The sequence below is a fragment of the Cyanistes caeruleus genome, chromosome 3, assembly GCF_971803275.1.
Source record: "Cyanistes caeruleus chromosome 3, bCyaCae1.hap1.1, whole genome shotgun sequence".
NCBI lineage: Eukaryota > Metazoa > Chordata > Aves > Passeriformes > Paridae > Cyanistes > Cyanistes caeruleus.
In genome coordinates this window covers 75,758,162-75,782,925 of record NC_141703.1, presented here as the reverse complement: position 1 = coordinate 75,782,925, position 24,764 = coordinate 75,758,162, and the positions used below count along the sequence as shown (strand labels likewise).

Here is a 24,764-nt window from a genome sequence, read left to right as displayed (position 1 = left end):
TGAAATCCTTATGGCTCTGGTGTGGTGCGTAGCTTTGTATTCTGGAGTTCAGACCTCAGTTGTAGTGAGGTGACTGATTAGATACTCAGAATGAGGTAACTGTAAGACACTTACTAAAATGAAAAATTGTTGATAGGAAAGGATCAAGCACTGTTTGTGATGCTTGATGAAATAAACTCCCTCTTTATGTGTGAATACCACCTCAAAATACATTCTGAAAAATTTCTTTGATAGGAAAAGGGACTGATTTTCTATTATTTTATTTAATTTTTTTTGTTCTATTTAATATTAATTTCTGTAAAATTATGAGCCTGCCTTTAGCAGCAGTGCTACCTCTAATGCAAACAAAAAACAAACCCCACTATTGTAAGCATAAGCCTAGGGCAAAGGACCTTGGCTTTTAAATCTCTTCCACACAGTACCATGGCTGTACCTGTTTGAATGGAACTGATGCTGGAGGTACCGTAGCAGCACAGGCCAGTTGGATACAGGGCATTTCGTAATTCCTGTTTTTCCACTGCTAGTGACAAGTACATTGACATGAACACCACCCTCAGTGTCATATATTAGCACAGAGTTTAAATATGCTGATCCAGGACTTGCATAACACTTTTCTTTTATTCCTGTTTTTCTGAGTGCTGAGAGAGTGTTTAACCAGGAAAGCCTCAAGGCCAGATCCTCTGCAATGCACAACTGCCAGAATACCTGAGAAGTACTTTAACTAAAATGAATTCAGATTTTTCTCAAGGGCTGTTTTTTTTTTTTTCCTTCTGGTTAAGTTTGTGGCTTTTTTGTTGTTTTTTCTTTTTTTGCTGCTGCTGTTGTATTTTTACTTCCTGATAAATTCAGCTTTGCTGCCATCTTGTGTTAAATGTTTTCCTTGGTATTTTTCAGTGTATTCTGTAAAAGTGTTTTGTTTGACGTAAAATGTTTTTCTTCAAGTATTGAAGCTGAAATTTATACAGTTTATTCTCCTGAAATGCTCTTTAAACTGATCTTTAAAAGTCAGGCATAAGATGACATACTGAAACTTTGTCCCACTACTTCTTTGTTTTAACTTCAGTGTGTGTTAGTGTGGTGATCTGGCTGCAGTTTTGCTAAATGTTACTCCTACTCTATCTTCAGCTGAAAGGGATGGGATTAGCAGCAGGCTCCTGTTTGCAGATTATGTTAATCTACACATTCTTTTGATTGGGCAAAGTCAAAGGAAGCACAAGAGTAGTTGTGCTGTGGCATCTGAAAGAGTTGTAATTGGGGACACTGATGAGTGACTGAATCTAGAGTGTGAGAACAGGCTTCCCATAACTGGAGCCAAAGCAGAGCTTTAGTTATAATTTGCGTACTTTGTACTTTATTCATAAAAAGGGAGATTAATTTTCTTTTTTTTTTCTTTAAGTAGTTATTTCCAGAATTCAGATTTAGAATTAGAATTACAGTCTAGAATTACAGGAAATTATAGAACCCTTTCTATCTGTTTGCACAACTGGAGGTTTTTAAGATAAACTGTTGTATTTGGACCTTCCTCAGAAACACTTGAATAATCAGTTTAATAATAATAATTTCAAGGTCCGGTCCTTAGCTGAGGTGATGATTTCATCTGGACAGATGAATCATATTGAGATTGATTTATACAAGATGTGGAGCCCTCCCCTTGAGACTGCATTGCCTTCATTGTTTGATGGTGGAATATGGTTCAGGAATTCACATCCACTGTAGAGGCCCCCACAAAAACTTGCTTTTATGTCCAAGGATCTTCTCAGTTCTCCAGGCTCTATGACTGGCTTACTGGGCAGCCGTGGGCTTGCACCACCTCTGCCTTAGGCCAGGGTTTCACCTGATCCTGTAGTACCTGTAAAAACCAAGGCAGAGTCCTTCTCCCAGCCGTACTTTCTATTTGTGTGCGCACTGATGGTCAGTTCACCTCCAGCTGCTTTAACTTACTAATGCAGCAAGAGGGCAGGCGGGTAAACAGGCTCTCAGTAGTCTCATAGAGAGTAATGGGAGAGAGGAGGCAGAACAATTTAGCTACAATTCTTCAAGTAGGGCTGAAAGTAAATTTAAAGGAAATATAAGCACAGTAAAAGCTACATGTTTACGCTATTCCACTTCCAATAATCTATGGTACTGCTAACGCAAAACAAGCACGTTAAATATGAACGATGGCATTTTTGTTGCCTGAGTCTAGACTACTTCAGTAGTCAATGAAGAGAGATAAATGTTTCCATTGGATCATTCATCCCATCCTGAGAGAGACGTCTGAAAAAGGGAAAAGCATTATGCTCTGGAATACCTGTGGTTCTTTACTGAGTCAGAAGACAGCCTGGACAGCCAGTTACTTAGCCCAGATGATAATGGTGTAATATACTAAGGCAAATCCTTTTTATTTATTTATTTATTAAACTTCTGTTATTGTAAATCCAAATTAATTTCTCTTTTTTTATTTTTCCTGTTTTCTTTTTTTTTTTTTTTGTAAACTAAATTATATGTACAGAGAAAGCAGTCCATGATAAGGAATTAAATGCTTGTTACTTAACAGCAGGTAGGGTGACTTATAGCAGTGTCAAAATGCTTTTAAAATTTAAAGTAGAATAAGTTAGAAGGCTTTTAGGCTTTTAAAACTAAGAGACAACTGGAATGCATTAATTCAAGAGCTAAAATCTAGTTGCACGTTTTACTACTTGAACATTGTTTTAAAGCAAACTTTAAAAGGACTTTTCAACTGGATATATGCAGGCTACAGTGGTTCTGTTGGAGTCAATCACAGACATACCAGATAGAGTTTGCATTTTGTTCAGAGCAGGAAGAAATAGTCTGGGTTTCTTCTGTTGTGCTAACCTATCCAAAACATACTTTCTACAGTCTCATTTGTGGAAAATAGGTCATAGCCCAAGCAACGACTATGAAGAAAGTGAAAAAATATTTTGAAGAAGAAGCACTTGAACTCTGAAATTTTAAACTTGGAGAATACACACCAGCAAAGACTCTAGCTGCAATACAGGATAAAATGACTAGGACAGTGAATTAAATTATTATGGAAATTGCAACTTTATGACACAAAAGCGTGTGTAACTTTTCTCTTTCTTAAGGTCTCATCATTAATTCCTTCTCAGCAAAACTTTGCCTTTGATGGAAAAGGATAGAGTGTTCCAGGAGTTAAAAATGTATAATGCTTCTCAATTTTACCTTTTCAGCTCTTGGCCTTTCTTCAAGGATTATTTACATTTTACCATGAAGGATATGAACTGGCTCAGGAGTTTGCACCATACAAGCAACAACTGCAGTTCAATTTGCAGAATGTAAGGATGATTTGTATTTACATAATTTAATTTTTTTAATTGATAATTTCAGTTCAGGATATTTAAGTAGACTTATAGCAATTTATTGGAATTCTAAATCTTGCAATGTTTTAGTAAGCTGAAATCAAATTCATATGCAAATAGGTAAAATTATTTTTATAAGGTTAATGTAATTAAGATTCCTGACAAAAAATAACTTTTAGATAGTAAATTTGTGATTTCCAGATCAAAACTTTGGGAGCAAGAACAAGAAGAACAGGACAGCAGCCAAGTTTTTATTTAAACTTGTATAAAAGCTTTCTTGAGAATGATGCCTGTCTTCTGTACTAAGTAGAGGTACCAAAAATGCTCCAACTGACATGGAATCATTCAGTTTGTCCTGTTATCTGCTGACTTCCCACTGTATATAAAGCATACTTGGGAAGCCATTCTCTGGCAGTTCTCTATACCATTAAAGAATAGGTGGGACCTTCCTCTGTGGTGAGCAGCTCTCATGGGCATTAAGGTTCACCAGAAGAGAGAATCTCTTATTTGTCTAGAGGGTTGCACTCAACTGAGCAGATGGATCTTTTGCTGCAGATTGGTCTGGATTTGGTAATCAGAGCTATAAAAGATCCCATTTTGGGCACAAACTGCTCAAAAAATGTCATAGCTATCAAAGATAACTAAAATGCAATTATTCAACATACTTTTCCACTCATATACGTGCTGTGTACCAGTGTATATTTGTTTTACTGTGTAATTCAGATACTACACTTTCAAGGACATACAAATGAGTAGGTACAATATGCTATACACACTTTGCTTTTAAAGCAAAAAGTGAACTTCGACTTAGGAAATATGTTGAGAAGTCCTAAGAAGTCCAGAACAAAGTCCAGAACAAATTTTTTTTAAAAAAGTGAAGTCCATTTCATTCTTTCAAGAAAAGACACACCTTACAATTTTTGGTAACTTCATCTTCCCTTTTGCATCTCTTGTTCATATCTGTAGATTCCATTTAAAATTCTGCTTGAGGAAATAAGGCTAAAAAACTTCCTAGATGATTAGCCTCTTCCTTTTGGATCAAAATGCTCTCTGTCTGCAGAGCATCCCAACCACTTTTCCTTTCAAATACTGTGTTTTCTGTATTGTTTGCTACTAAGACACTTTCAGAAAAAGACACAAGGGGTCAGTGTTGTTGCACAGCAGTTTCACTGAAAGAGTGACAAATGTGCTTCTGTCCAGATGTTTTCTTATTTTAATTTGGCAAGTTCTGAGAAGAGCATGAGCTCACTGCACAGACCAAAACTGACATTGTAAGTAATCATATGTTTCTTCTATGCATGTCTCTACAAAAGCAAAATTATTAAAGTATTTTTTTTCAATTTCAGTATTAATTAAGAAATAGTTAAATTTAATGTTTTCTAAATATTATATCAGCATGACTTGAAGTTGCAAATGGATTACAGAGATAGAGGGAGATGTGAAGTTAGGCAGAAGGATCTTTTTTTAAATTATATATCAGAAAACATACATGAAGATTTAGTGGGGATAAGTACATCAGTCATTCCTGTTACACAGCAGTGTAAATTCTGGCTCCAGATCTACATCCACAGCTTCACACAGCCAGCTGGGTTCTCTACGTCCTTGTCATTCAGAGCATCACCCAAAATCAGATTGAAGTGAAATAATTTATATAGGTAAAGAACAAACTGAAGACAGGGAGAAGTGCATTCAGCCTGTCTGTAGCTGTCAAAAGTACTCCTCTCCATTGCACTGTGTGTTCAGGTTTTGAGGAATAGTTGACCTGAACTCTTGTTTCTCTTCTTAAAAATGTCCTACAGGTTAGAGCAGGAGCAGTAGTAGCAGACCAGCAGCTCTTAACAGGTCACGGTGTTCTAACATGACCTGTTGTCATTTTAACTGTCTCAGCTAGCCAGTGGCATGCTTTGTGTGTCCATTTGGTTTCTGTAATTTCATTCAAGGACCTGGCTTAAAAGTAGCAATTAAAAACTTCATAGATGGAGACAAACTCTTAAAATGGGGACATTCCTTCAAGGGCATGTCCTTCTTGAAGGTCTCAAAATGGCCTCTCTTAAATTTGGGCTGAATTGATACCTCTTCTGAAGGACGTAATCTTAGAATTTTACCTCCCTCTTTAATAATAGTGTTTGCCTTCAAGACCAAGATTAAGCATGTATACTCTTATACCATTGTGCAACTAACTACTCAAACAGCCCATGAAAAAGGGGAAGTATTCAGGGTGTATAAAGTCCTGAAGGTATCTTTCTGACTAGTGGGGATTCCAGTCCATAAATGACTTTGTAGGAACATTACAAAAAACTTTATTCTTTTCTTTGACCTATAGGAACAGAGTGTTCAATATCTGATATTTAATTAGTCAAAGCTCTGGCATGTCCCAGTAGTTCTTTTCTGCTATCGCATGCTAAGTACATGGAAGGAAACTCTAGCCTCACCAAATGAACTGAGAGGTATCTATTTATATACTTAAAGATATAAGAAAATATGGAAAACCCACCTTAGTACCATAGTTGTTTGCTTTGTTACTTGTCTGGTTACACATGTGATATTTAAGACAGAAACACTTCTTCCGTGCTTTTGGCATAGTTCTGCCTCCTGTGAGCTGTTTATTACCTCCCTTTTTTTAAATACTGAACTGTGGTGTTTGCCAGGTCAAAACTTGTTCATGACAGTACCAGTAACCTGACTATTCTGAGCAGCAGCACCTGTGGTAGCACTGCAGATATGGATACACAGAAAATTTGTCTCTTCTATGTGTGTAGAAGCTGCAGCTGTCTGGACTCATTAGCCTGGCTTTAACCCAAACTAGTGTTTTCTGCACTGTATTTAAAGTGCTTCACTGGTCTTACTACTTCAGGTTTAGGGCTAAGCTGTCAGCACTTCTAGTTTAGCCAGGCATCTGTCTGAGAATCCCAGAATGTACAAAGAGGAAGCCTATATTTCTCTGCTAAATACTGTGTAAGCATACCTAAAGATATGAAATTACCTCCTGTCTGAGGTTAGTGACCTGCAGAAAGAGGAATGATGCTATTCTCAGCTGTGTTTTCCTTACATTTGTGTGCCTGAGTTGAATTCTTCATTACTGTGTTATTCCTAGGCTTCTAGCAGTGAAGAGTATTATTCTTTATTGCATTTTTTTTCCTTTTCCCCCTTTTATGTCTCTCACAAATGCTTTTGTTGGTCTCCAGTAGTGTCCTTGGCATTATTTGTAATTAGTCATTCATTGTTATTTTAGTACTTGCATGAGATAACGTGGGGTTTTGTTTGTTTCCTTTTCTGGATATTAGACTCGGAATAACTTTGAAAGCACTAGGCAGGAAGTGGAGAGACTCATGCAAAGAATGAAATCAGCCAACCAAGATTACAGACCACCAAGTCAATGGACAATGGAAGGCTATCTCTATGTGCAGGAGAAACGTAAGTACAGCAAGAAAGGTCTGTGCTATTGTTTGCCCCAGTGGTTGACTGGTAGCAAGCTCAGCTCTGAACCTGCACCTTGCTGCAAGCTCACAGCACTCTGCTTTGGCTCCCTTCTGGTTCCTGTACTTTCCCTGCCTGAACAGGGCCTTCAGTTCAGCCATCAGGAGCACCCTGTACCAGAGACCTCCAATGACCCAGCCATCTTAAATGAACATGTGCTTAATGGAAATCAAAGATGTAAGAAAAGGTCATCTAAGTACTGTCTTACCATAGCTAATCATAGCTAGTTTTATCCTCAGTAGCACTGCAAGTTTTAAGAACACAGTCTATTTTTTAATTGATTAATAAACACAAAAGAAATCTGTGTTAAGTGGAAATTACACTGAGCCGTGCTAATGGGGGAGGGAGAAAAGGAGTGAAGCACCAGGCACATGCTGTGCTTCATTAAATAGTGAGAGGCCAGCTTGACATCTTCTTACTGAAAAGAAATTTTTATTCTGGAGTAACAGGGTCTGTAATCATTGTGTAGTGAGAAAGGTACTAGTTGTATAATTCCTTGTTGTGCAAGTTTACTTGCCTACAGCCCTTATCCTGTGGGTTCTTGTCTAATTGTGAGCTACTGGATTAAATGTTTGCTGTTCTTGAGAGTAAATTCTGTATATATTACTGGTATGCATGGTGGTAAATATAGGTTTTTTCTTAAAACTGGTGCTAGGCCATAAATTGTTTTCTTTCAGATAGATGGCCAAGAATAACAAGCTTAAAGTTGCAACACAGGTGTCTGCATACAATTTTCTAATGAAAAAAGTTGACTTCTTAACTTACCTTAAACTGCTTTGAGAATGCTCATCCATCTTTTAATATGCTAAAAGAGATAATGAATTGCCAGCAAAGGAAACATTTATTCTGAAAAATTTTGTTATGCTAAGTGAAAGTAACTTAAAATATAGGAGCAGAACAGCTAACTTTGAGGGTATATAACCATTTGAATTTTTGATTCATGACTTTACTTTCTTCCAGAACACAGGCAATAGGAGAGCTTTCTCAAAGTCAGCATAACAGACCACATAAATTTCCACAGCTATATTTGTGGATTGACAGACATCCAACTTACATGACTGATTCAGTCTCCCGTACAACCACCACCTTTGTGGGTGCATTGGGAAGGCAAAACCTTTGTATCTGTAGTAAAAATACCGGGGGTTTTGTTCAACATTTTTGTTTAATTCTTCACATTTAAAAAAAACCCAAACAGAAACCCATTAAAATACTTTTTTTTAAAGTTTAGGTTCTTCCTTTTTGTCTTGGTTCTAGACAGGATAGGGTTAATTTTTGCAGTGGCCAGGAGTTGGGCATGACTAGGTCCTTACTCAATACCACCCCATCGTTTTCTGGGGATAGGAGAAAGGATCTTTTCTGGGTCCCAGAGGTGGCAGAGGGAGCACTCAGGTCAGGTGTCTCCACGTGATGAGCACTCATGTGTGAATCATTTGCCTCTTACACACTCTGTTATTAATATTGCTGCTGCTGCTGCTGTTTCTTTTCTTATTTCATTGCTGTCTCCAGTAAATTGTTCTTATCTCAACTCTGATCTTTACCCTTTATGCCTTCAATTCTTCTCTCCAGTCCACTGCAGGGGAGAGGGGAGAAGGATGGGGGAGGGAGTGAGCAGTGCATGGTTTGGAGTCTTTTGCTAGGAACACTAAATTGGGGAATACCATTCCTTAACCATAACACATTTTAAGAATTAATAGGTCTGCACATACTGTAGCTTGAAAAAATCAGTATCATGTTTTCCCCATGAGCAACTCTCATTGAAGAATCTGGGAGCTTGTGTTGGTCTCTTTGCCACAGTGAAGTTCCAGAAAATATGGGAGATCTTATCTGTACTTCTAGGATGTGAAGATAATTCTGGAAATTGTGGGAGAATTTACTCCATGTCCTCACAGCAAAGAACACATTATAAATGCCTGTATATCTAAACTGCATTGGTGTGAACCAAGTTTAAAACACCACTGAGCTTGAGCTTGAGAGGGTTTTGTGTTTAGATTCCCTAAAGGTTCACAGCAGTGCCTGAACAAAGCTCTGGGCAGCCTAACAGTGAAAATATCTGCATGAGTGATCCTATACTTGGAGTAGGATCAAGAAGTAGTGTGATGTGACCTCTCCAGGATAAGGCACACATCCACTTACTTGGGGATTGCTGAAGGTATCACCTATCACTATCTAAATTGAAGACAAGTGAATCTCTGAGTACTGTACAGTATACTTTGGTATTGTAAGCATGTGCACGTGTCAGTTTGTGGACATGGTCAGTTGTGCACCACTGTTACAGCCACCTCTTCCCCAGCAGGACTCCCTCCAAGGCATACAAGGCCAATGTTTCTTGCTGCAGGTGCTGCCTGTGCACACAGCATTTTATCTCTCATTTCTAAACCAATGTATTTTAGAGTACACAGTTCCTTTGCTTTTTTTTGCATATAGAGAAATCTCCTGTCAGTGTTCAGCTGACGTAAGATTAAATCTCTCTCTGAAATGTTGCCATTTTACCCATTCCCTTAAGGCAACAGGTGGAAGAATAGCCTTTCTGTGATACTACCAAAAGCATTTGTTACCTTTGACAAGAACTCTGGAAGTAAAGGAAAATAGAATCTAATTTTCTGACTTCATCCACTTTTCTGCATTTAATACCAGCCTTCCAGGTTTCCCTAAGAGAAAGGGTCTGTGTTGTGTCTGTGTTGTGTTTCCCTTGGGTTGATAAAATCAAAACTGTATTTTCTATGCAGAAGACTCCTCAGCTCTGTTCTTGCCCTTTTCCTGCCTTGTTACCACAATAGAATGCTGTTACCCATCCAGTTGCCAAAGTCAGTCTACTGGAACTTTGTTGGACAACCTTATCAAGCTGCAATGTTTGAAAATTATATGTGAACAACATGTTCAGATTAAAAAATAAGGAATAGATTGCACATGGATGCTACTTGGTTTCATTTTCTTCTCTAATTCCAACTATAGTAGTGGTAAAATGATAATTACTTTTGATACTATCTCTCTTTACTCTAGGACCCCTTGGATTTACATGGGTAAAACATTACTGCACTTACGACAAAGGAACAAAAACTTTTACAATGAGTATAGCTGAAACAAAGTCTGGTGGAAAAGTGGTGAGTTACATGTACATGAACACATATGTGAGCTGTATATTCCATGTTTTTTATTAAGCATTTAAGAACTGCTAACAGAAAAAAATGCAAACAGATAAGGCTGTTTTCATAGATGAAGCAGTGCATGTATCATATAGCATGGATAAATATATAGGTAATGTTTCTTTTAAAACAAATTTAAACCATATATTAAATAACTTCTCTAATGTGGTTGTTGTAAATGCATATGAAATCTATCACATTTGCACAGAATCATAGAATGGATGAGGTTTGGAAGGGGGCCCTGGAGATTTCTAATATAAACTCAGTTCAGGCTCAACAAGAGCAGGCTGGTGAGGTCTGTGTCCAGCCAGGTATTAGATATCTCCAAGGATGGAGCCATATGAGCAACCTGTTCCAGTGTTCAACCACAATAAAAAACTTTTTTTAAAGTTCAAATGGAATTACTTTTATTTGTGTTTGTGCCCATCACCTCTTGCCCTTCCACTGGGCACTACTGAGAAGAATCTGAGTCAGTCTACTTTCCTTCCCATGAGGTATTTGTAGATCAGTCACTGATGTGATCCCTCTTCTCCAGTCCAAACAGTCCCAGCTCTCTCAGCTTCTCCTCATGCGACAGATCACGGGTTCATCAAGGTTGGAAGAGACCTTCAAAGTCATCTAGTCCAACCATCAATGTAGCACCACCATAATCACCCCTACACCATATCCCCAAGTGCCACATCCAAGCTGTTCTTGTACACCTTCAGAGATGGTGACTCCACCTGGTTAACTTATTTCAATGCCTAACCACTCTTGCAGTGAAAATTTTATTTTTAATACCTAATCTGAACCTCCCCTGACACAACTTAAGGCTTCTCCCTCATGTTCTTTCACTTAAGACAGGGGAGAAGAGACTGACCCCCACCTCACTAAAGCCTCCTTTCAGGTAGTTGTGTTTCAGATCGTTAATCACCTTGGTATCCTTTACCTGGACTTGTTCTAGCACATCACTGCCTCTCTTGTAGCAGAGAGCCCAACACTGGGCACAGCATTCCAGGTGTCCCTCACCAGTACTGAATGGAGGGTGAGGATTTATTTCCTCCACTTGCAGGCAGCACCCTGCCTGATGCATCCCAGGAGGCTGGTGGCCTTGTTTGCAACAACATGACATTCCTGGCTCATGGCCACCTTGTCCACCACAACCTGAAATTCCTTTTCTGCTAAGCTGCTCTCTGTCCTGTCAGCCTCATCCTGTCATGGTGCCTGGGAGTATTGCTGTTCATGCAGAGCAGTATTGACCCCATGGGTGTACCACTAGTGCCTGGCTGCAGTTGGACTTCTATTGTGAGCTCAGCAGTTCAGGCAGAACCTCACCACCTCCCCATCTCACCCATATTTCACCTGAACTTGGATGTGGTAGGATGTAGTGTCAAAAGCGTGGCTAAAGTTGAGATAAACAATATTCATTGTTCTTCCATCATACACTGAGCCAGCCAACACATTATAGAGGGCTATCAGGTTGATCCTGTATGATTTTTCCTTTATTAAATTCATGCTGACTGCTGTCCTTAATATGTTTGGAAATGCTTTGCATGATTATTTGTCACCTTCCCATGGATAAAGGTGATGCAGACTGGCCTATAGCTCCCCATAAGATGTAAGGTCTCAAGCTGCATCAGGGGAGGTAGGTATTACAAAAAATTTCTTCACCAAAAGGGTTGTCAAGCATTGGAACAGTCTGCCAGGTACTTGGTTGAGTCACCAACACTGGAAGAGTTTAAAAGATGAGTAGATGGCTTAGTTGTGACCTTTTCCAACCTGAATGGGCCTATGATTCTCTATCCTTTTCCTTGCTCTTTTTGAAGACAGGAGTGACATTTGCTCTTCCTCACATTCCTCAGAATCCCCAGTTGTGACAGCCTTGCCAATATCATAACAAGGTCTCATGATCATGGTGGCCAGAACTGGGAGTTAGTCAGCTTTATTCTTCAGAAATCTTTCTATCTGAGTGTGAGAATCGGCAGAATTACATGATTTTCATCCTAAATGCATGTAATCAAGTTATATACACAGGCGTTTTTAAGATTTGAATTTAGGGAATTTTTTGAGATATAGTGATTAAGTTGCAAATATAAGACAGAAAACTATTAAATGTAGTCTTAATACACAGAAAAAATATTGTATGTAATTGTATGCGTAAATAATTTTAATCCCTATGTTAAGACATGTTCTTTGGACTGTTCATGCAGTTAAATTTAAGATGAAGCCAAGGTGTATAAGCATACTGCCTGTGCTAATTCCATTTTCTTGTTTTGTAGAATGGCCTTGTCACAAGCTCACCAGAAATGTTCAAGCTAAAATCTTGCATCAGGAGAAAGACAGATTCAATTGATAAACGTTTCTGCTTCGATATTGAAGTATTTGAGAGGTTTGTTTCTCTTGTGTTAACAATTTGAAAATAATTGCAACCAATAGGCAATAATTACTCCTGTAATAGGAACACATGTTTATCAATATATTTTTATACAGACAAACTAGGCTTTTAAGACTTAGTACTTCTTTGTTCAAACCTGGTTTTCTAATTAAATTCATTACACAGCATATGTGTTGTCTTTACTGCATGGTGTTTGCACGCAGATACAGCATGGATAATTATGGAACTTGTAGCAAAACTCACTATCCTCTTTTAGAAACAGATCATAAATATTTTTATAAATATTTTATAAATACTTGTTAATATGCATATTACCTCTATTATTATCTAAATCTCTATTACTTTCAGAAATGTATGGTAGTATTTTTTTTTTCTTGAAAATTACATCCACAGTCTTTTTTCCACTTACTCCTGGGTATTATATCAGATACATGAGGGTAGATTTCCTGTATTTAAGATATAGGTACGCAGTACATTTTTTCCAATCTTGGGAATAAAGAGAAATATTGAATTAATTTTTGTGTTAAAATATGATAAATAGATGACTTGTATAGTAGTTCTCTAAAATTGTTATGACTTTTAGCAAACTTTTAAAAAAGAGATGTGTTTTATACCAAACTCAAAATTATTCTTTTTTATCGGAGGCTGTCAACTTCTCTAACTTCTCTCTGTCTTTTATATATTCACATCACTATGCATGTGGGTTCTGACTTTGGACACTGTTTGAGAAAACCAGTAACTTTAGTGAATGTGTGTGTTTTTGACAGACCTGGAATCATCACACTACAAGCTTTTTCAGAATCCAACCGAAAACTTTGGCTTGAAGCTATGGATGGAAAGGAACCAGTAAGGATATTTTTTAATTTTCATTTTACAGTTTTCTGGATCACATATTACATAAAGAAGCTGGTATACATTTCAGATACTCTGTTGCAATACCAGCAACTAGAGTTCTTTTCTTTGTGAGACACAAATGCAAGTACATGGTGAGGATAGCTACAAAGTAGAAAAGTAGACCTATTAATTTAAACCTACATTTATATATATATATTATTATTACATTTATATATATATAGTTATTTTACATTAGGATATATAAAGTCATAATATTTAAATTAATATGATAGTATATTGTGTAATAGGATTCATGGTTCTGGTAGCATATGTGAAGTGGTTGTTATTACGATAGTAAAGAACAATCATTTTTTGGGCAGTTTCATGGAGTAAACAATTAGTACCATGTCAAAAGGCATTGCAGAGAGCAGAAAAACATTTAAAGCTACAGAGAAACAGGCTTGTCTGAGTTTTCTTCCCACTATTTGTCTGCTCTTGCAGTAGTCACTGAATGAGGGTGATGTCAGACCTGTATCTGATAGGAAAAGAATGGCTGATCAGTTTTATGAACTCAATGATTGTTTTTACATGCTTTTTGTTTGCCTGAACCAGTACAGGAATTATAATCACAAAATGCTTTGAAATTTAACCCATTTGAAGTCAGTAAAACTGATTTCTAATGCATTAGTTGCATTATGGTAGCACAGAGCTGTAAACCAGTCTGTATGCTGAGCAGTAAATGTCAAGAAATCATGAAAGGCAAGGTAGGGATTTCCCTAGCAGCAGTCTAGTTCATAGCATTTTTCAACCATTCACAAACAAGAAAGGATTTAAAGCACAAACATTGTCCTATTGTTGTTGTTTGGTTGTTTTTTTTATTTGTTTGTTTTTTACAGATCTACACCCTGCCAGCCATTATTAGCAAGAAAGAAGAAAGTAAGTTCTTTATGTTGACATACATATCTTGCAAGCTTTTTTAATGTTGCAGTTTCTTGATATATGTGTGGAAGAGATTATTTTATATTTTATTGCTGTGAAATAACTATTTTGGATATCTAAACTTTGCCTGGCGTAACTTCAGGACATTTCCTCTTGTCCTATTGCTTGTTATTTAAGAGAAGAGGCTGATCCCCAGCTGGCTGCAGCCTCTTTTCAGGCAGTTCCAGAGAGTGATGAGGTCCCCCCTGAGGCTCCTTTTCTCCAGGCTGAACACCCCCAGCTCCCTCAGCTGCTCCTCACAGCACTTGTGCCCCAGAGCCTTCCCCAGCTCCGCTGCCCTTCTCTGGACACGCTCCAGCCCCTCAATGTCTTTCTTGCACTGAGGGGCCCAGAACTGAGCACAGCATTTGAGGTGTGGCCTCAGCAGTGCCGAGTCCAGGGGGACGGTCACTGCCCTGCTCCTGCTGGCCACACCACTGCTGATCCAGGCCAGGATGCCATCGGCCTTCTTGGCCACCTGGGCACACCCTGCATCATGTTCTGCTGCTGTCACCAGCACCCCCAGACTCTTTTCTGTCACGCAGCTTCCCAGCCACTGCCCCCAGCCTGTAGCACTGCCTGGGGTTGCTGTGACCCAGGGGCAGGACCCAGCACTTGGCCTTGTTGAACCTCATGCAATTGGCCTTGACCCATCACATTTTTTTTAGTTTTTGGTGTATATGCACCTGTTAGTAATACACTGAGTAGCAAAGTTAGTGTATTTAAACATACTATGAGATTTGTGTGCCTAATTGTAATAACACTGTATTAACACATTGGTTATCATATTATTTTAACATAAATATGTAAAAATAATTTAAATAATATATCTCAGAGAAAGAGATTTGTAAAATTTGGATATACATCCTCACTGGAGGTATATTTGAGACTCTGAAAATCTGAAATTTAAGCCACTATCTGTTGTTTTATATGATGGTGTTTGTTTTCATGGTGACAAATATGCTATTTTAAGATCTTTATTTAGGTAGTTAGAGCACTTGGTGACAACATTAATGAGAAATACATTCACTTGAAATAAGATGACTAATTAAACTCAGCAACAAGGATTGTTCTCCTACATTACCATTTTATGAGTGATTTTGAGAGTATGCAAGGAACAAAGAATATTGTTGTATTAAAAACAATGGATGGTCATAATGTAGGTCCTGGACTCCTAAAAGCATTTTTCTCAGCAGCTTTCAGCTGTATCTTTAGAGAGGCTACTGATTGCTGAGAAAGACAGTAGAATATTAAGCTTCTAATGGTACAGAATGATTACAAAGTTGGGTTGTGAATGCTATGTGTCTACAAAGAGCCTGTTACAGAGCAAGTATTATAATGTTATGGATAACCATGTATTAGCCCTCCTTGACTAGTGTGTGAGTGTAGCTCAACAGAAGATTCTGTATATTGATGTTGGAAAGTAATTACCCTTTTTTTTTATAGTGTTCTTAAATGAAGCAGGTTTCAACTTTGTGAAGAAATGTATTCATGCTGTAGAAACAAGAGGTGTGTATTAAACCACAAATAAGGTATTAGATTGTTGTGTCTTTTTTTCTAAAATATTACTTTTTTCAATTCTACGTGTTTTACATCTGTGCTTTGAAGTGCATCCATTATTTGGTTTGGACTTTTCCTATTTTATCTCGCTGCTTTTCACTCTAAATCATTGTCTTCAGTTCCAGCAACAATTCTTAACATATCATTTAAGTGAGATTTTTTAACTTTTTCTGCAATTTCTTGTTGATTATACAGTTTAATACACAATTGTACGCATCTTTAGTCTTTTATTTGTGTTCACTGACTTGACTTGTGATACAGCTGTAGAGAGTCTCAGCTCCCAGCTTTGATTTCACATATGAAATCTGAAGACCCAAAAGTGGCATCAGCATTCTCTGCTGGTACATTTGGGGTTTTTTTTTGTAGAGTGTAACTCCTATCGTTTTATTCACTAATGTTGTACATATTTTTTTTTTTAATGTTTAGCAGCATTTAATGTTGAACAACTCATTTTTGTTAGTGAGAATGTAAAAAAAGGGAATAATAATCGCTCTGCTGATGAGGTGATACCTAACCACTCACAGTAAGTGTTAAATGGAGAGTTATGGCTGTATCATCTCCTGTAAAATGAGACAGCCTTTTCTTGAGCTGTCAGTGTGCAGCTCTCTTCTAATCCAAAGGTGGTCTTTCTGTGCAACTTTGAGCTCAACTTGAATTCAGTTTCTCAGCCAGCAATATTATTGTTGTTGAGTCACTGCTGACTCAGAGCTTGCATTATTTTCTGGGGCAGGAAGGGTAAAAGAGGATTTCAAAACAAAACACCTAGGTTATCTAAGTAAGATCAGATTTAGGAATGTTGTTTTCAAAGGAAAAGTAGACAATTTTTAAATGTTAAGGCTTGAAGTGAGGAGAATGGAAGACATTTAAGCCCTGCTGATTTTAAAAAGCACTTAAAAATAATAAAATAATCATGACTGAAATATTTAAATGCTGTATTTGTTGTCGCTCTTTAAACATTATTTGTTGTTATTATTGTCTGTGCTATTAAAAAAGGCCTGTCAATTTTAACTGGCAGCTTAAATTCTCAACGGATGTGTTACAACAGTGTATAGTATATATTTTTGTTTTCATACAAATGTCAGTCACATCTTATTTGAAAGAGATGATGGTCTAAGCAAACACAGGTGCTTAGTAATTCCACTGACATCTAGGCAATATAAACTTGTTGATGTGTAATGTGTTTTAGGACTGCTTTTAGACCTTATTTTTCACTTTTCCTAGCCATCACCTTTTTGTTTGCTAATACAGGTCATTTCTATGCAAAAGGGTTCTGTTAATGTAAAATTGTGCTTAGTGTACAGTATGGTGTGGACTCAGTGGAATGGATTTGTTAATATCCCACAAGAGATTACAGCAGGATAAAGCAGTACTTCAGAATGTAATGGTACATTTAGAAGTTTTGAAAACAAACATCAAGAATGCATCAACATATGTTGAAATAACCATATTATTTTCATTATTTTCATTTACTTGTTTTCCCAATGTAGGTATTACAATCCTGGGACTGTACAGAATAGGTGGTGTAAATTCCAAGGTGCAAAAGCTGATGAATACCATATTTTGTAAGTATCTGAAGTGCACTTTTGGCAGTGTGCATGCTGTGGTCCCTTTTGCCTTAGCTGCTCTGCTGAGAAGAGTGTGTCATAATATTCACAATTTTGTATGTGCATTTACTGCCACTAAATTGAGTTAAAATGAGTGATTCATCTGTAGGTTCTTGTGTACATTAGTAGTCAATTCTTCATGTTACACATGAGCAAATTACTAATAAAAATGCTTTTCTTCTTCTAGCTTTAAAGTTCTATTTATTGATATATATACTTGGCTTGTTCCACAAGTTCTCCAAAGCTTAGTTCCATAACACATCATGGCTCAGCTTAATAGACACTTGTTCCAGTCTTTCACTTTTCTTGCTGATTGATCTCTGTGGTGCTTGTTTTTGCATGTCTAAGACAAATGAATTAGTAATTCTCCATGGACTTGGGCTTATTTAACACTTTGATACAGTTAATTATTATTGCAAACATTAAGTTAATGTTTACGGTTACTAACTATGAGCACTGATTTTTTTTTTATTAATAATTTGGCAGAGATTAAAAGATTTGAATTGATCAGATTTGTGGTTATTCTAGCTAATAAATATTTAGTTGAGCTAAATGGCTGATCTAGTAGCTTCTGTTTTGCTACTTTTCTGGATAATGTGTTAGTAAAACTGTGACAAAATCCTAATTCAAATTTCTACCAGCCCCTAAATCGCCTCCTGATATGGATATTGATATGGAAATTTGGGACAATAAAACAATAACAAGTGGACTAAAAAACTACCTCAGGTAAGTATGAACCCGCACAGTTTCAGTATTCCTTTTCTGGCCCATTAATCTTCGCCTTGTTAATATCATATTATTTTTCTTGTAATCATTGCCATGGTAATAAATGAGTATTTTATTATCCTGCTTAATGTTCCTGTGATTATGTATCATAATACACACCTTCAACCTTTTTAAGATAATCCTGCCTTATATAGCCCTAAATTTAATTATTTGCATGTTTTTATTTTAATTTATGTTAACCACAAAGTGTGTTGTGCTCAGTCTTTTCTTTGTGAATCCCTTGTGTACCTTAAAATTTCATGACATTATGGTTGAATGAAAATCCTAGCAAAAGCATGTTTTTATCTTATGCTCTTAATATCTTCACAATTAAAATATCCCTCCTGCCATTTTTGCTGATAAGAGACAGAATTGTCAAAAATTACAGTACTTCTGAGATAACTCCTTTGCATCTCAATACATAACGTTCAAAAGAGATATAATAAGAAGTATCAAACCCAGATGGTAAGTGTTCTATGCCTTTTAAAAACCTGTATTTCCTAAACAAGTCACCTAACAAAGGGCAGCATCAGAAATCCCTACTAACCTGGAAAACATGCCTAGGATTTACAGCAGAATGCTCATGTACATTTCATTGAAAAGACTGGCTTTGGTTGAAGAAATTTATAATACATCTTCAGAAGCACAAGTCATTGTAGCTACTGTGTTTGTGAAATTAGGACATCAGCGAGCAAGCAGGAGCTGTGTGTTTGTAAGGGAACTCACAGTCTGCCTTTCAGAGGGTTACTCTTTCAAGATCTCTCAGATCAGAATTTCAGTCCCAAATTTCATCAGATTTTTGTGTTTATTGGGCAAAAAGGTTGCTTCTGCAGCCCACTATACCGTGTCTGCAGCTGTATTTATTCCTGTCCTATGATATGGAAGACAGGAAGCATTGAGGCTCTGTGCTGAAGTAACATTTTCCATATTAACTTACATGGTGACACCAGATTCAGCTCAAATTGATTTTCAGACAGTGTACTTGACTGAGTTGTATACTACCTGTAATCGGGCGTCACTGAATTGGATTTCCTTGGACCAATAGAAAATTGTGCAGATGTTGAGGGTGCTATCTTAATCACACTCATAAAACTTAGATTTTGAGTCTGTTTTAAATTTTAAAGTTTCATTTTTTTACAACCAGGTGTCTTTCAGAACCACTGATGACTTTCAAGCTGCACAAAGATTTCATTGTTGCTGTTAGTAAGTAAAAAGTAAAATGATAAAATATGCTTTCATGAAAGTAATACTGTTTCTAGCTTCTAACATCTTCAGTCACTATCTTTACTTTTCTCCTTGCTCTAATATGCAGCGGTCCAGCCCTCAAAACAGAGAAGTCACACTAGATGAAGCTGTTCAGTGGTTTGTTCTGATCTTTTTAGTGGTTTTGCGTGACTGCCTTCTGCATGAAGTTTTGAAACCTCATTTAGGTGTTTGTTTGTTTGTTTTATATTGGCTGGTAATTCTTTTGTAACATTCATCCCTCTCATCCAGGGACCTTTATTTTCCTAGCTTGCCTTGAGAAACCAGAAAGGGCAAAAGTGAACTCCTTTTCACAAATGCAGTAATTGGATGCAAAGATAGTGGAGATCATTTTTCTAAGGACTTCAGTTTAGAATTCAAAGATATTTCTCAGTTTTCTCTTGTCTTGATAAGAATAAAAGACACAAAATAATTCTAGCTATTTTATTAGATTAAATCTTAGACTTCACTGAGGTAGCACATCAAGTCAATACTGTCATTAATTTGTTGGTTCCAGTATTGATAGTAATTGCTTTAGGCGAGTTACTTGAAATACAGATTTCACAGTGTAATAAATATAATCAAATTTTCCTCAGCATTTGAAAGCTAATTTTGTTTGGATCCTCCTAATGCATGTTTGTGTTAGCATACAGGCACTGATGTCATTTGTAGTCACTTCTTAGCACACGTTCTGATTTCTCAACAATTTGTTTTCTGTTTAATAGAGTCAGATGATCAGAACTACAGAGTTGAGGCAGTGCATGCACTTGTGCATAAATTACCAGAGAAGAACAGAGAGATGCTGGACATCCTTATTAAGCACTTGGTCAAGTAATTATTTCTTATTTTTCTCTTTGGTAATATTGTAAGATGTTATAATTTCTGCTTTAAATTTGTCGGTGTTGCTTAAACCGTTCTCTGTGTTGAAACAATGACACTTGTAATTACATTTCATTTCTAAAATGCTATTCTCAACTGAAATAATAGTCTCTGGAGAAACAGAATAAAAACATCATAAAGTGTCACCGAGATGGCCAACTATGTTTATAAAATTAACCTAGTCAATGTTTTCATTCATGTTCTTACTTACTACAGGACTTGTAACCAATTAAATTTAAGAAACATCTAACACTCTGCCAAGGTTGATGGAAAACACTGGTTTGGATCTGTCTCAAAGTCCCGGAGTGTTTCAGGAATGAGATAGATTAGAAAGGAGATGGAATGAGATAGATGATATGATAATTCCTGGTTTTTATGCTTGATCTTATTTTTCTCTCTAGCAAGTCTGAAGTGTAGTATCACTTGAAAGCACTAATTTGAAGAATTTTAATTTGTAGTTTTGATATCTACATAGATGTCAAACTTTTGAATGTCCTTTAATATTCCATTGATTTTTAGTTGTCAGATGGAAAACATTTTGCATTTCTTTAAGCTGGTGACCTTTTGTCTTCACAGAATTACACTTGACATGTGCTGTGAGATAAAAAAAGAGAAGTTTTTATTCTTCTAAGTTTCTGTATATATTTGGTTAGTTTTTGCTGGTATTTGCTCAATACTTTTGAATATGTATTATTCTTTCTGATTTAGGATCCTGTTTTTTATCAGTCATCAGGGAATGTGGAAAGTGAAACAGTAATTATTCAGATAAGGCTCACATGACTTACACATTTAGAAGACATGAGGAGAATCCATTTGTTTTCATTCAATTCACTGTGTCCCAGATGTTTTGCTTTTTTGATCACAGCTTGAGCTACAGGCTGCAGTAAGCTTTCTACAATGGAGCCTAATGCAGTTTTACTTCCTGTTATAGAAATGAGAACTTTGAACATTTCTTTGACAGGAAATAATTTAGCCCTAAAAAATTTGGTTTTAGCTCATTATGTCATTAGTCCCTGGAGAACTAGAATTAGAGCAAGCTTCTGTAAATGCATTCGTTGCAAAACCTGATTAGGTAGACCTTGACTCTCACTATACTTGAGCCAGGTGGAAAAAAGTTTTGTAAGTTACTTTACTCATAAAACTGTTTAATTAACTAAAAAAATACAATACCTACTCCCTTGAAACCCTCAAAAAAGTGAAATTATTTAAGGAAGGATTAACAATTTTGTAAAAGCTGCTGGTCTGGAAGCTTCAAAATTAGAGAGATAAATAAGCATAGGAACTAATTTATTTGTCAGTGCTATTACTGTTAGGCAAGAATTACTTTCTTGACTTCTTTTCCTGGCCCCTTAATTCTCTGTGATCTCAGATGCAATTCCAAAGAGAAACAAACCTGTAGTATTCCCTTATTTAATTGTTCTCTTCAGCTCTATCTTTTCTCATCTTTGCTGTGATTCTCATTTCTTATAGATGTAATCTTAGTTTTACACTGAATGCCTTCAGTACTTTTCTTTCCAACATTCAATTCACCCCTTCTAATTTCCATATAATTTTCCAGCTGTTGTTTATGCTAGCAATTCTGAGCATATGAGACTGAATTTAAAATCAGTCTCTTGAATGTATTAGCCATCTTCCTCCCTCATCTTTTTCTTACCACTGTGTGGAGATTTTTCAAGGAAGAGATAAATTAGGCAGGTAAAGTGCCTAATTTTATGAAAATGGGAAAAGTTGGGGAGAAGAAAATTCAACCTCCCGTTTTCATCATTCTTTTATTGAAAATGCAGTTTCAAAATGCATATTTCCTTCCCTATATTTCTTTTAGCTGTTTAGTTCCTTTATAAATTCTTTTGCATAAAAGTGAAAATACTGCAGCTCTGGGTTATAAAATAAGGATAATGTTATTTTTTCTTAATTTTTTTCTTAATTTAATTTAATTTAATTAATTTAAGTCATGAGGTCTTTACGTCTTTGCCTAGCTTGACTTTTGTGTTACTCTGCAAATTTAAATAGGATCAGATGATGTGGGATGTAGATCGTAATAGAAACAAACAAAACTGGCAAATCCTGAGAAGCACCCTGGAGAGAGGTGCTACTGCATGGTCAGTAGCTAGGTAAACATGCCAAGTTTGGTGTTACTTTCAATGGGAAACTCATTTTTGGTTTTTAAACCTACCTAGTCAAATTATGTCTACTCTAAAGAGTGAATCATTTTTTGGTATGATGTAACAACACAATGCTTTTCTGTGGTAAGTAGTTGGGAGTCTGCAGTCTGGCGGTATCACAGATTTGCTGGTATCATCAAATGAAGAGATTCTGAGGAGAAAGCAATGACATCTCAATGAATGCCCTACAGCTACCTGAAATGCATGATTACCTCAGCTTGTGTCTGTGAACCACTGCTCAGCACCAGTAGGAGTAGGTCAGGGGAAAGTGGCTATCAAAATGATCCATTTACAGCCCTGGGTTCTTTCTCTTTTGCAAGAAATTGAGCCTTTGAAATGGGTTGTAGAAAGCCCTTTCTGGCTACAGTGTTATTAAATTCGCCATTTCTTTTATTAACCAAGCTCCCAAATTTGTAACCAAGGAAACCCAAACACCAGACAAACACTACCTTCTCTCTTATGCTGTAAGATTATGTTTGTGTAACAGATCTCTGCTTTTACTGTGCAGCACACAGCAGAGTAACATTGAAAAGGGAGGGGTTTTTTAAAGTTTTTTATAGCATAACTAAAGCTGAGTTATTCAGTATTTTCATTAAAATACTAGTGGACTTCCTAAAAGACCCTTAGTCATCTAAGATAAAAGTAAGATGAGTTTCAGAGAAAGTTATATTAAGCTAAAAATATGCTTTAACAGTGGAGTAATTTTCATGATATGGCTTCTAAATAATGATCTCTGCCAGTATGTCTGAGGTAACATTTTGGAAAATTCTGAGATAACTTATTTGAGCAATGTAAGAAATATGTAAGAAGATAGGCATTTGTCTTTCTGCAGTTTATAATCATGCTGCCTCCTATACAAAACCCTTTCCCATATTTCTCCTGCTTCTTGATGTAAATGGGTGCTAAAATCTTCCTGGCCCAAATATAAGGGGAATGTTTTATAGATTTTACTATTTCTTAGTTTTAAAAGTTGCAAGAGTTATTTTAATTGTGTAGAAAATGGCTAAAAATGCTTACCTTGACAATTGTAGCAGATGGCAGTGAGGAGGAAAATGTGAACCAGGACCTCATTAATAAGTTCTATTTAGTAACAGATTCAATAACATTAAGCATTAAGGTAATTTTAAAATCCTGACTTGGCATAATATTCCTCAGACATGAGGCAATAGGACAGCTGTGACTGGGGAATCACTGGCCATTGTTTCAAAATATCTATGATTACACAGTTTTTATTTGGCAAATCTTAGTAGTGTAAGGAGAGAAATGGGGCATTGATTATTACTGATTGAGATTTAACTATCTGATAAATTACTGGGAAAACTAAGCTTTTAAATTCTATGTTAAAAAGAAGAAAAAAGAAGAAAAGCTATGTGATAACATAATATGCAGAAGTAAGAGGTTCATGTATTTTAAAGCCAGATGTCATTATGATCACCTAATGTTATCTATCACACAAAAGCAATAATTCCACTGAATCCATTGATCCCGTGTTTTCACCAAGTAGATAAAGAGCTCCTATTGCAAATTAAGTGTTTTCAGTAACTAAGCTTCACTCCTTTACATGAAAACTAAGATATAGTTGATCTTCTTACCACACAGCATTTTCAATAAATCCAGTCAAAAGTATGTAAGGACCTGTACAATCTTTGGAGAGAGATGGTGCTTGTCCTAAGACTTCTAAACTTTAGGTGTTCTGAATCTTTCTGTGTAGAACTCCAAATACAGTTGCCTTTCCCTGTCAGGTATATCAGGAACTGAAATACTAGTCTAGGAAGACATACTCATCATCCATTAAACTACTGCATTATAGGAGCCTTAATGGAAATATAGTTGTTGTGCTACATTGTATTTTGATTATAGCAGAAGTTTTAAAAATGTTTTTTAAAGAGAGGCATGAACTTGGGAGCTTGTGAAAGTAGTGGTCTTAGCAAGTTTTTGACTGTTAAAATTGTAGTTTAGCAGAGCAATTGAATCACATATTGTTTGTGTTTATTTAAAGGGTATCATTGCACAGTCAACAAAATCTAATGACTGTATCCAACCTTGGTGTTATCTTTGGACCAACTCTGATGAGAGCACAAGAAGAAACTGTGGCTGCTATGATGAACATTAAGTTTCAGAATATCGTCGTTGAAATTCTGATAGAGCATTATGAAAAGGTAGAAAGAAATTATCTGTTCTGTTATTAAGTGGGACTAAGATCTCATTTTCATTACCATGATTCAGTCCTTAAGAATAGAGTCCAAAATTTGTAGGTCATTAATGAAAATAATTGCTTCTTCTCACTCCTTGCTATGGATCTGTATTCCTAGCAAGGCTTTCATGACTGTGCAAGTTCAGATCCAAGACATAATCCCCCATTTGAAGGCATTGCTCTGAATCTTCAGTTACTTTCTGAATATTGCTTCCTGAATCTAGAAACAGAA

General features: G+C 36.5%; 1 protein-coding gene across 1 annotated transcript in view; it reads left to right on the top strand.

Moving 5' to 3' along the window:
• Positions 1 to 24,764, top strand: part of ARHGAP42 (Rho GTPase activating protein 42) — a 142,513-nt gene that overhangs the window by 100,052 nt on the left and 17,697 nt on the right. Inside the window, exons 7-18 of the mRNA XM_086882022.1 lie at positions 3,192 to 3,296; positions 6,605 to 6,734; positions 9,798 to 9,898; positions 12,199 to 12,308; positions 13,082 to 13,160; positions 14,045 to 14,084; positions 15,573 to 15,635; positions 17,174 to 17,248; positions 17,932 to 18,016; positions 19,200 to 19,258; positions 20,023 to 20,128; positions 24,338 to 24,497. Of these exons, the coding sequence (XP_086738148.1) occupies positions 3,192 to 3,296; positions 6,605 to 6,734; positions 9,798 to 9,898; positions 12,199 to 12,308; positions 13,082 to 13,160; positions 14,045 to 14,084; positions 15,573 to 15,635; positions 17,174 to 17,248; positions 17,932 to 18,016; positions 19,200 to 19,258; positions 20,023 to 20,128; positions 24,338 to 24,497 (1,113 nt within the window). The remainder of the gene's footprint in view (positions 1 to 3,191; positions 3,297 to 6,604; positions 6,735 to 9,797; positions 9,899 to 12,198; positions 12,309 to 13,081; positions 13,161 to 14,044; positions 14,085 to 15,572; positions 15,636 to 17,173; positions 17,249 to 17,931; positions 18,017 to 19,199; positions 19,259 to 20,022; positions 20,129 to 24,337; positions 24,498 to 24,764) is intronic.